This window comes from Aureococcus anophagefferens (assembly GCF_000186865.1).
Source record: "Aureococcus anophagefferens unplaced genomic scaffold AURANscaffold_2, whole genome shotgun sequence".
In the NCBI taxonomy this organism is placed as follows: Eukaryota; class Pelagophyceae; order Pelagomonadales; family Pelagomonadaceae; genus Aureococcus; species Aureococcus anophagefferens.
In genome coordinates, this window is record NW_008705562.1 from 2,608,422 (window position 1) to 2,618,248 (window position 9,827).

Genomic DNA, 9,827 nt, shown 5'->3' on the forward strand with positions numbered 1-9,827 from the left:
TGGACGAAGGCCGCGCCCAAGGCGCTCGTCGTCGGCTGCGGCGCGGACCGCGTCGTCGACGACGTCGCGGTCCGCGAGACGGGCGCGTTCCTCCGCGCGGACCCGACGACGCTCCCCGGCGCGCCCCACGACCTCATGCTCGCGGACGTCGCCGACGACGCCGCGGACCTCGTCGCGGCCTGGGTGGCGGGGTAACGCGCTTAGGCCTAGCCCCGCTGCATCATGAGGATGAGGACGCCCTGCTGGCCGAGGAGGAGCTCGCGCGAGAAGCTCGCGACGGCGATCCAGACGATGGGCGACACGTCGACGCCGAAGGACGGCGGCACGACCGCGCGCGTGAGCTTGAGCACGGGCTCCGTCGGCCACGTGACGATGCGCCACGGCATGTCGTTCAGATCCGTCTCCGGGTACCAGGAGATGATGACGCGCAGCAGCATGATGAACTGGATGAAGAAGAGCGCCGGGTCGAGCACGTCGGACAGGGGCTGGACCCAGCCCGCGACCTCGGCGTGCGCCGCCAGCGGCAGCAAGGTCGTCGCCGCGGCGAGCGCGGCGACCTCCGGGGCGCGGGTCGCGGCGCTTTTCGGCGCCGCGGCGCGGAGCTGCGCCTTCGGCGGCGCCTTCGGCCGCAGCTGGAGGGCCGAGGCCGTCGCCGCGAGGCAGCATAGGAGCACAGTGGTCGGCTTCATCGTCACACACTCAGTCTAGAGCTGGCCAGAGCATTCAACAAGAGTTCAACAAAAGTTTTCGCCGCGCGGAGATCGCGCGGCGCTCCCCGCCGTGCTCCTGCGCGCCACCAGTTCTGCAAACAAGCCGTCGGGACCTATTCCGCAACCCAAAAAACTCTCGACCTCGAACCATGGGCGCCGTGCACGGCGTCGTCCTGAAGTATGTCGGTTTGACGGCCGTCGCCTCCGCCGCCCTGGCACTAACACCCAACACCTCCTACGCGCGCTACCCGCTCGTCGTCGTCGCCGTGACGAACCTCATCATCAGCGCCCTCTTCATCGCCGACCGGGGCACGTTTCTGCTCGGCAAGGACCACCGGACCGGGAGGAGCCCGCTGCCGTACTACGCGGTCTGGGCGGGCTTCGTGGTGCCGACGTGGCTCTACACGAAGATCCACACGGTGCTCGGCACGGGCCACGGCATCCCCGAGGCGACGGAGGTCGCCGGGGGCTGGTGGCTCGGCGGGCGCTACGCGGACAAGGCGCCGGGCCGGCCCGACCGCTGGGCCGGGTGTTTGGACCTCACCTGCGAGCTGCCCGAGCGGTGCATGGAAATGACCGACGCCTACAAGCTCGTGCGCCTCTGGGACGGCGCGCCGCCGTCGCCGGCGCTCGTCGAGGAGGCCGCGCGCTTCTGCGTCGCCGAGCGCGCCAAGGGGCCCGTGCTCGTGCACTGCGCGCACGGCCGGGGCCGGTCGACGACGGTCATGTGCGCCTGCCTCGCCAAGGCGGGCCTCTTCCCGGACTGGCAGACCGCCTTCGCCGCCTGCCAGCTCAAGCGCCCCTGCGTGCGCCTCAACGCGAAGATGCGCCGCGTGCTCGAGGCCTGGGAGCGCGAGTACCCGACGCGGTCCAAGAGCCCCTAGGGTGCCCCCCGTTTTTGTCCATAAGCTCCGTTCGACGATTAACTCCCCCGGAACTCACTTCTTCTTCTTGCCGCCCTTGAGCTTCTCCTTCTTCGCGAGGGCCTCCATCTGCTTGTCGTACTCCTGCTCCATCTGGTCCGCGGTCTGCGTCGAGAGGATCTCGCGGAAGATGCGCTCGTAGACCGCGAGCTGGCAGCACTCCTCGCAGAGCGTGGGCATCATCTTCCGCGCGATCTCCGTCGACATCTCCTCCTCGCGGTCCAAAATGACGACGCGGAAGACGCCCTTCTTCGAGCAGCAGCCGCCGTTCTTCCAGTCGAAGCGCGTCGTCGCCGGGTCCCGGCGCTGGGCCTCCGACGCGAGCGTGTAGGGGTAGAGCGCGGCGATCTCGGGCTCCTCGTCGAGGTCCTGCGAGCCGCCGCAGCACCAGACCTTGTGGGACTCGCAGGGGTAGGTGTAGGTCTTGTACTTCTTCAGCTCCTCGTCGTGCTCCTTGAGCTTGACGGCCATGCCCTGCGTCTCGTAGGAGTCGGGCTCGTAGTCCTTCTCGTGGCCGGGGTACATGCTCAGGTCCTTCTTCTTCGGCATGGCGGATGCGCGGGGTCGCCGACCGCGTCGGGCGGGCGGACGGCGGGCGTGCTGCGGCGGCGGGAGCGCGTCGGCGCGGCGCGTGGGCGGGTCGCGGGGCGCTGCCACTTCTGATTTTCAGGCGCACCAGGTCGTCACAGCTCGAGTTTTTCCACTTGGTCAACCCCAGGGTGTTTACCTGTCATTGAAGCACCACAACCTCGATGGAATGCATCGATTGCTGCCGGCCGCCGCGCTGGCGCTCGCCAGCAACACCACCTTGGACTTTGGCATCGCCGGCGTGCAAAAGGGCGGCACGACGGCGCTGGCGGAGCTGCTGCGGGCCCACGGCGCCTGCGTCGGCCCCCACGAGGTCCACTTCTTCTCCCACGCGCGCAGCGGCCCCGAGCCGCGCTGGCGCACCGTCCACGACCGCGCGACCAGGGCCTGCGCCGCCGCGCGCCCGCGGGGCTTCGACGACCCGGCCTTTAGCTTCTACGGCGCCGGCGCGCCGGCCGAGGTCGCGGGCTTGGCCGCGCTGGCGCCGGGCCTCCGCCTCGTCCTCGTGCTGCGCGAGCCCATCCAGCGCGCGCGGAGCCAGCACGGCATGATGGCGGCGGGCGCGAAGTCGCGGAGGGTCCTCCGGGGCCGGCCGCTCGAGGTCCTCGCGCGCGACGAGCTCGCGCGCAACGGCACGCGCGACCCCTACGACGTCGTCCGCCGCGGGCTCTACCACGAGCAGGTCGAAGCGCTCGCGGGCTTCGACCTCCACGTCGCCGTCGCCGAGCGCCTCTTCGCCGGCGGCTACGGCGCCGTCTTCCGGTTCGTCGGGCTGGAGCCGCCGGCGACGTACGCGGACGTCTTCCGCCGGCGGACCAAGGCCCCGTCCGCGCTCTCGCCCGCGGCGCTCGAGCTCCTGGCGGCCGCGTACCGGGGCCCGACGGACCGGCTCTACGGCGCGATCGGGGTCGTGCCGGAGTGGGAGCGCTGGTACGCGGACCGCGGGCTGCCGGCGACGCGCGTCCCACGAGAACGCTAGACGCTTACTCGTGCGGAGTCCAGCGTCGGTAGCTCCTCGCCCACCGCCGGCAGCTCGTCGCCCACCGCCGGCAGCTCGTCGCCCGCCGGCGCCGGCGGGATCTCCGGGGCGCCGTCGAAGGGGCGGTACAGGAGGAACCGCTGGTTGTTGAATCCGATCCAGTCCGGGACGATCGTGAAGCCGCACGTGTCGTAGAAGCGGAGCGCGGGCGCGTTGAGCCGGTTCACGTGCAAGCACATGCCCGCCGCGCCCCAGGCCGCGGCCTTGCGCTCGCAGTAGTCCACGAGCGCCGACGCGACGCCCTTGCGCCGGCTCACGCTGGCCACCGCGAGGCCCGTGATGTAGCCCACGAGCCGGTAGGGCTCGGCCGACGGCTCCGCCGCGGGCGCGCGCGCGCGCGGGTCCGCGTCGCGCGCGGGCCAGAGCGCGTCCGCCGGCGGCAACCGCCGGAGCCGCAGCGAGATCAAACCGAGGCACTCGCCGTCGTCGGCCCGGGCGACGACGGACAGGCCGTAGCCGTCGGCGAACTCCGCGCAGGTCCGCACGACGGTCTCCCGCGGCGCCGCGCGGCCCGAGGCGTCGGGGAAGGGCCGCGGCGCCGGCGCGCCGCGGGGCGACGCGTCGGCCCCCGCGGCGAACTCGTCCGTGGCCCGCGCCTCGTAGCGCCGCGCGTTCGGCAGGCCCGTCGTCCAGTAGGACACGAGCGCCCGCAGCAGCTCGACGGCCGCGCCGTCGCCGTCGCCGCGCTGGAACCCCGTCGGGAAGCCGCCCGTCTCGAACTCGAAGACGCGCCACTGGAAGAGCGTCGCGGCGAAGAGCTCGCGCGCCGTGACGACGGGCGCGAGCTCGAACGCCGCGGCGACGGGCTCGGGCCGCCGCCGCGGCGTCGCCTCGCCGAGCCAGTCCGCGAGCCTCGGGTACGTCGCCTGGGGCGGCGGCGGCGTGTCGTCGTCGACGTCCACGGTCACGACCGTCGCCGCGAGGAACAGGAAGCCGACGATCGCGACGGGGATGAGCAGCAGCAGCGGGTCGTCGCTCTGCTGCGACGCCGCCGCCGCCGCGCGCTTCGCGAGGAACCGCGCGCCCTCGACGTCGTCCCAGTCCACGGCCGCGCCGAGGCTCACGGGCTCGGCGGCGTCGAGGTCGCCGAAGCGCGCGCGCAGCGTCGGCAGTCGCGTCGAGACCGCGCGGCGTTGGAGGAGGCCCGCGGCGGCGGGCAGCAGGACGACGCAGCGTTTGATCGGTGCCATGCGTGCCCGCCGCAGGAGCTGCGTGCTACGCGCTGGCGCGCTGCACGAGCCGTGCTGACACAGGCGGTTGCTACGCGTCGGGAGCAGCGGCGCGCTGCCGACGGGAGCTGCTTGCTGACACAGACGAGAGCCACGAGGCGTCTTGGGTTGCTGCTGCAGGGAAGCATACCTCAATATCTCGAAGGTGCTGCAAGTTCCATAGGGACCAGCGTGATGATGGATGAGACGCAGCCTCTGGTGGCTGCCCCGAAGCGCAGGCGCTGGCTCGCCTGGAGCGGCGGCTGCGCGGCGCTCGGCGTCGTCGCCGTCGCCGGCAGCTCGGGCCAGTACGCCGCGACGCCGGCCCTCGCCAAGACGGATGGGAACGATGCTTCCGCGGCGTCTCCCGATGCGTCCGCGGCGTCTCCCGATGCGTCCGCGGCGTCGCCGAAGATGTGCGTCGTCCACGCGGCCTACGGCGACGAGTACACGACCATGTCCGAGGAGTACACGCTCCCGCTCAAGCGCGCCTACGCGGCGCGCCACGGCTACGACGTCGTCGTCCGCCTCGGCTCGTCGCTCGAGGACATGTCGCGGGGCTGCGGCGACTACGCCACGGTGAGCGGCCGCGACGGCCTGGACTACACCATGGCCGTGACGAAGTACTGCGCGCTGAAGGCCGCCCAGGACGAGGGCTGCGAGTACGCGCTCTGGACCGACGCGGACGCGGTCTTCGTGGACACGGCGACGCCGCTCGAGGCGTTCCTCGAGCGCGCGGGCGGCGCGCCCCTCGTCTTCTCCCTGCCGACCTACGCGGGCGACGTCTGCGCCGACGCCGTGCCCGCGGACCACAGCTGCCCGGCGGACCCGGAGGTTTTAGCGCAGTGCCTGAATCTGGGCGCGTTCCTCGTCGACCTCCGCGCGGGGTCGCGGGGCGCCGCGCTCGTGGAGCGCGTGCTCGCCTCCACGGGGTCGACCATCGCCAGCGACGCCGCCTTCATGGCGACGGCCGCGGCGGACTACAACTGCGCGCCGCTCGCGCTCGACGCCGTGCCCGACGACTGGGAGGTGAGCGACCAGTGCGCCGTGACCTACGCGCTCCACGCGGACGCCTTCGACGCCGCGCGCGACGCCGCCTGCTTCGGCGCGTCCAGGTGGAGCGCGGACGCGGACGCGGACCGCGGCGCCTGCAAGGACGCGTCCGCGGACGTGCCCGCGGACCTGCAGCAGGTCAACTCGAACCTCGGCGCGGCGTGCCCCTTCGTCGTGAACTGCATCCGGGGCTCGGACCCGGACGCGGACAAGTTCGCCTTCCTCGACGACCTCTTCGACGTCTACGGCCTCGACAAGGCGGCGATCGACAAGGCGGCGCCCGACGCGGCGAAGTTCGACGCGGCGAAGGTCGACGCGGCGAGCTTCTGGGCCGCGTCGACGACGTCGCCCGCCGCGAAGCTCGCCGCGTCGAACTTCGTCGCGTCGGGCGGTGCCGCGGCGGCCGCGGCCGTGCCGTCGGTCTACCTCGCGGGCGACGGCTGGTCCACGGACTCCGACGAGTCGCTCGCGGACACGCGCGTCCTCGTCACGGGCGCGGCGGGCTTCATCGGCTCCCACGTCGTCGAGGCGCTCGTCGATCCGGCCGCGTTCGGCGCGGCCTGGCCCGGGACGCGGCCCGAGGACGTCGTCGCCATCGACGACTTCAACATGTACTACTCGGCGGCGCTCAAGCGCGCGCGCGCGGCGAACGTGCTCGCGGCGACGGGCGTCGAGGTCCAGGCCGTCGACGTCTGCGACCGCGGCGCCCTCGACCGGCTCTTCGAGGCGCGGGCGTTCACGCACGTCGTCCACCTCGCGGGCCAGCCGGGCGTCCGCTTCCGCGACACGAGCCCCGGGTCCTACGCGGCGAACAACGTCGACTGCTTCGTCGCGCTCTTCGAGGCCGCCGCCGCCGCGCCGCTCAAGCCCTACGTCGTCTACGCGTCGTCGTCGTCGGTCTACGGGTCCAACGCGAAGGTCCCCTTTGCCGAGACGGACGCCGTCGAGCAGCCGTCGAGCCTCTACGGCGCCACGAAGAAGGCCGACGAGCTCGTGGCCTACGCCTACCACACGTCCGCGGGCCTGCGGTCCACGGGCCTCCGCTTCTTCACGGTCTACGGCCCCTGGGGCCGGCCGGACATGTCCGCGTACATCTTCGCGCGGTCCATCGACGTCGGCGAGCCGCTGACCGTCTACAACGGCGGCGCCATGGCGCGCGACTTCACCTACGTCGACGACACGGTCCGCGGCGTCCTCGCGGCGCTGAAATACCGCGCGCCGCCGAACCTGGACGCGCGCTACGTCGACGACGCGTGCCACGGCGAGCCGCTGCCCGACGTCTTCAACCTCGGCCGCGAGGACCCGGTCTGGCTCAGGGACTACGTCGCCGCCATCGAGGCGAGCCTCGGCAAGGCTGCTATGATCGTCGACGGCGGCGCGAGCCCGTCGGACGTGCCCGTGACCTACGCGGACGCGTCCAAGGCCAAGGCGCTCCTCGGCTGGGAGGCCGCGGTCGGCATCGAGGACGGCCTCGCCCGCTTCGTCGCCTGGTACGCCGCCGAGGGCCGCGCGCACGACGAGTTCTACACCGCGGGCGCGTGGCACGGGTCCGCGTAAGGCCGCTGCGCGATCGTCCGATCGCGTCGCGCGGGGCGGCGCGGCGATGCTTTACTTCTTCCCCGTCGGCGGCGGGGGCTCGTCGGCCTCGGGCGCGGGGAGCGCGAAGGTGAGCGGGACGATGGCCTCGGCGTCCTCCGCCGGCGGCGCGTCCTCGGCGCCGTCGTCCGCCGGCGGCTTGTCCGGCGCGCCGACGCGGACCGCGACGTAGGTCTGTCTGTGGAGGAGCACGTCCTTGGCGTTGACCTTGGGCGTCTTGTTCAGCTCCAGGTTCTTGCCCGTGTCGTCCTGGAGGTCCACCTCCTGGAGGCCCTTGAAGAGGCCCACGCCCGCCATGAGCGCCTCGGACTGCGCCGCGCCGAGCGCCTCCGCCTTCTCGAGCTCCGCGAGGCGCTCGGCGACGCCCTCGGCGGGCTCCTCGGCCTCGGCCTGGGGCCGCACGCTCGCCAGCTCCTCGGCCGTCGCCTCCTGCTGCGCGCGGATCGCCGCGTCCTTCTCGCGGGCGTAGGCCTCCGTGTCCTTGACGACGCGCTTGCGGATGTAGTCGAGCAGGATCGCCGCCTCGCAGTCGCCGTTGAAGATCGCCGGCGCCATCGTCGCCTCGCCGAACTTGACGTGGAAGATCATGGCCGATCAGCGCGCGGTGAGACCGAGCGCAGGCAGCCCCAAAGCTGTTTTGTCTCGCGTTGCGCGCGGGCTGCGGCAAGCGGGAAGCAAGGCTGGCTCGATGCAGGCGCATTGAACATAAGCTGCAGCTCGAGCTCTGCGAGCTGCTCAACGCGATGGCCGCGACGGGCCCGATCCTCGCGGGCCTCGTCTTCTCCGGCGACTTGCTCGCCGCCGAAGACGACGAGGGCGGCGACTACAACGAGAACGGCAATCGGCTGGTGCCCGGCCTGAAGACCATGGGCGCCGCCGCGCCCGCGACGGCGCCGACGAGCGCGTCGGGCGACGGCGGCCTGCAGTACCGCGCCAGCGCCCTGCGCCGCGCCATGGAGGCGGCGCAGTCCGGCGGCCGGAGCCTGGAGGACGTCGTCCGCGAGCGCTGGGGCTCCGTCGCCGAGCTCACCGGCGGCGTCGAGCCCGACGCGTTCCTGCGCTCCGCCGCCGCCGCCGCGCGGCGCGCGCCGCGCCGCGGCCGGGGCAAGGGCCGCGGGGGCCGCGGCGGCGCCTACGGCGGCGGCCGCGGGGAGTCGCGGCCGAAGGTCCGCCTCGGGAGGGACCAGACGGACGCGGACGTGCTGAAGCGCTACGGCCAGAAGCTGCAGGGCAGCCTCGACGCGGCCATGGGCGGGCCGGCGCCGGCGCGGCCGGCGGAGGAGGAGTCGGGCTGGGTCGGCCTCGCGAGCCGGTCGACGTTCGGCATGACGTCGTCCTTCAAGGACGGCTGGCGCAAGCGCGGCCAGGCCGAGGAGCCGGCGGCCGCGCCGCCCGCGCGGCGGCCCCGGCCCGCCGGCCCCGCGCCCCGGCCCGCCGCGCCGCCGCCGAAGCCCGCCGCGCCGCCGCCGAAGCCCGCGCCGCCGCCGAAGCCCGCCGCGCCGAAGGAGGAGGTCCGCCAGGGCGACGGCGAGTCGAATTCCGACGCGGCGGCCGCGCTGCGACGAAACCTCGGCCTGTAGTAACGAGCGACTCTAGGAAACGACCGGCTTACTCGTCCAGCGCGGCGGTGTCGATGAAGCCGCAGATGGGCATGGCGATCTGCACCGCGGGCCCCATGCGCATCACGACGACGACGTCCGTGCCCGCGGGCAGCGTGCCGAGGGGCGGGCCGGGCTCGGGCATCTCGCGGACCTCCGTCGCCGCCTTGACCTTCGTGCCCGTGGCGTTGCCGGCCATCTGCCGCGGCGGCGTCGCGGCCTGGAGCACGCTCGCCTCGAAGCCGCGCAGGTCGCTGTCCGTGTTCGTGACCTTCTTCGGCGCCGACGACGCCGCCGCGCGGTGCTTGAAGTTCGGCGGCACGGCCGGGCCGAAGTCGCTCATGGTCTCGCTTGCGTGTGCGTTGGCGGTCGCGCGAGCGGTTCCGGGCGAGCGCGCGCGAGCGACGTGCACGGTTAGCGATGCGAACGCAGCGTTCTGCGATGGACGATACAGGGGCGCAGTCGCGTGTGCGTCGAGCGAGTGGCCGTAGAAGTCGACTCGCTGCGACGACCGAGCGCTTGCCACAGGAGCTCGCGAAGCCGAAGGTGATGCCGAGGCTCTCGGAGCAGCCCCGCCAATCAGCTGCCGATCGCGAGCATGGACATCTCCAGGAAGCCAAAGACGATGGGAGGCCTGCGCCTGCTCCTCGTGGCCGCGGCCGCCCGCGCCTACGAAGTCCGCCGCCTCGAAGACGCGACGCTCGTGCCGACGCCCGCGCCGCGACCGCCGGCGTCGCCCGCGCCGACGACGCACGAGCCATCGGCCGCGCCGACGCCCATCCCGACCCCGTCGTGCATGGACTACGCGGACCACATCTACGGCGGCAAGGTCTGCGCGACGTGGCTCTCCCAGAGCGGCTGGAGCTGCTTGGACGCGACCTTTGCGCCCGGCGGCGCGCTCGAGGGCCTCTGCGACCGCACGTGCGACTTCTGCCCCGGCGAGCCGACGGCCGCGCCGACGGGCTGCCCGGAGGACGCCGCCGCCGTGCGCATCGCCGCCTTCCGCGAGCAGGGCCACAAGGGCTGGGGGTCCAACGTGCTGACGCTCTCGGACGACGCCGCGGCCGTCGCGGCGGAGTACGCGCTCCCGGCGGGCGCGACGGCGGCGTCCG

At 73.2% G+C, this 9,827-nt stretch overlaps 3 protein-coding genes across 3 annotated transcripts; 2 read left to right on the plus strand and 1 right to left on the minus strand.

The window, feature by feature from the left end:
* Positions 1 to 212: 212 nt before the first annotated feature.
* Positions 213 to 473, minus strand: AURANDRAFT_7527 (hypothetical protein; the record flags this gene model as incomplete). Its single annotated transcript, XM_009034631.1, has 1 exon — positions 213 to 473. A coding segment is annotated over one exon (261 nt), but the record flags the coding sequence as incomplete, so codon positions are not given.
* A 366-nt stretch (positions 474 to 839) lies between these two features.
* On the plus strand, positions 840 to 1,634 carry AURANDRAFT_59844 (hypothetical protein; the record flags this gene model as incomplete). The annotated part of the gene is made up of 1 exon (XM_009034898.1): positions 840 to 1,634. One exon carries the CDS (start codon positions 860 to 862, stop codon positions 1,592 to 1,594), a length of 735 nt encoding a protein of 244 aa, XP_009033146.1.
* A 4,364-nt stretch (positions 1,635 to 5,998) lies between these two features.
* Positions 5,999 to 7,078, plus strand: AURANDRAFT_19538 (hypothetical protein; the record flags this gene model as incomplete). Its single annotated transcript, XM_009034899.1, has 1 exon — positions 5,999 to 7,078. A coding segment is annotated over one exon (1,080 nt), but the record flags the coding sequence as incomplete, so codon positions are not given.
* Positions 7,079 to 9,827: the final 2,749 nt, after the last annotated feature.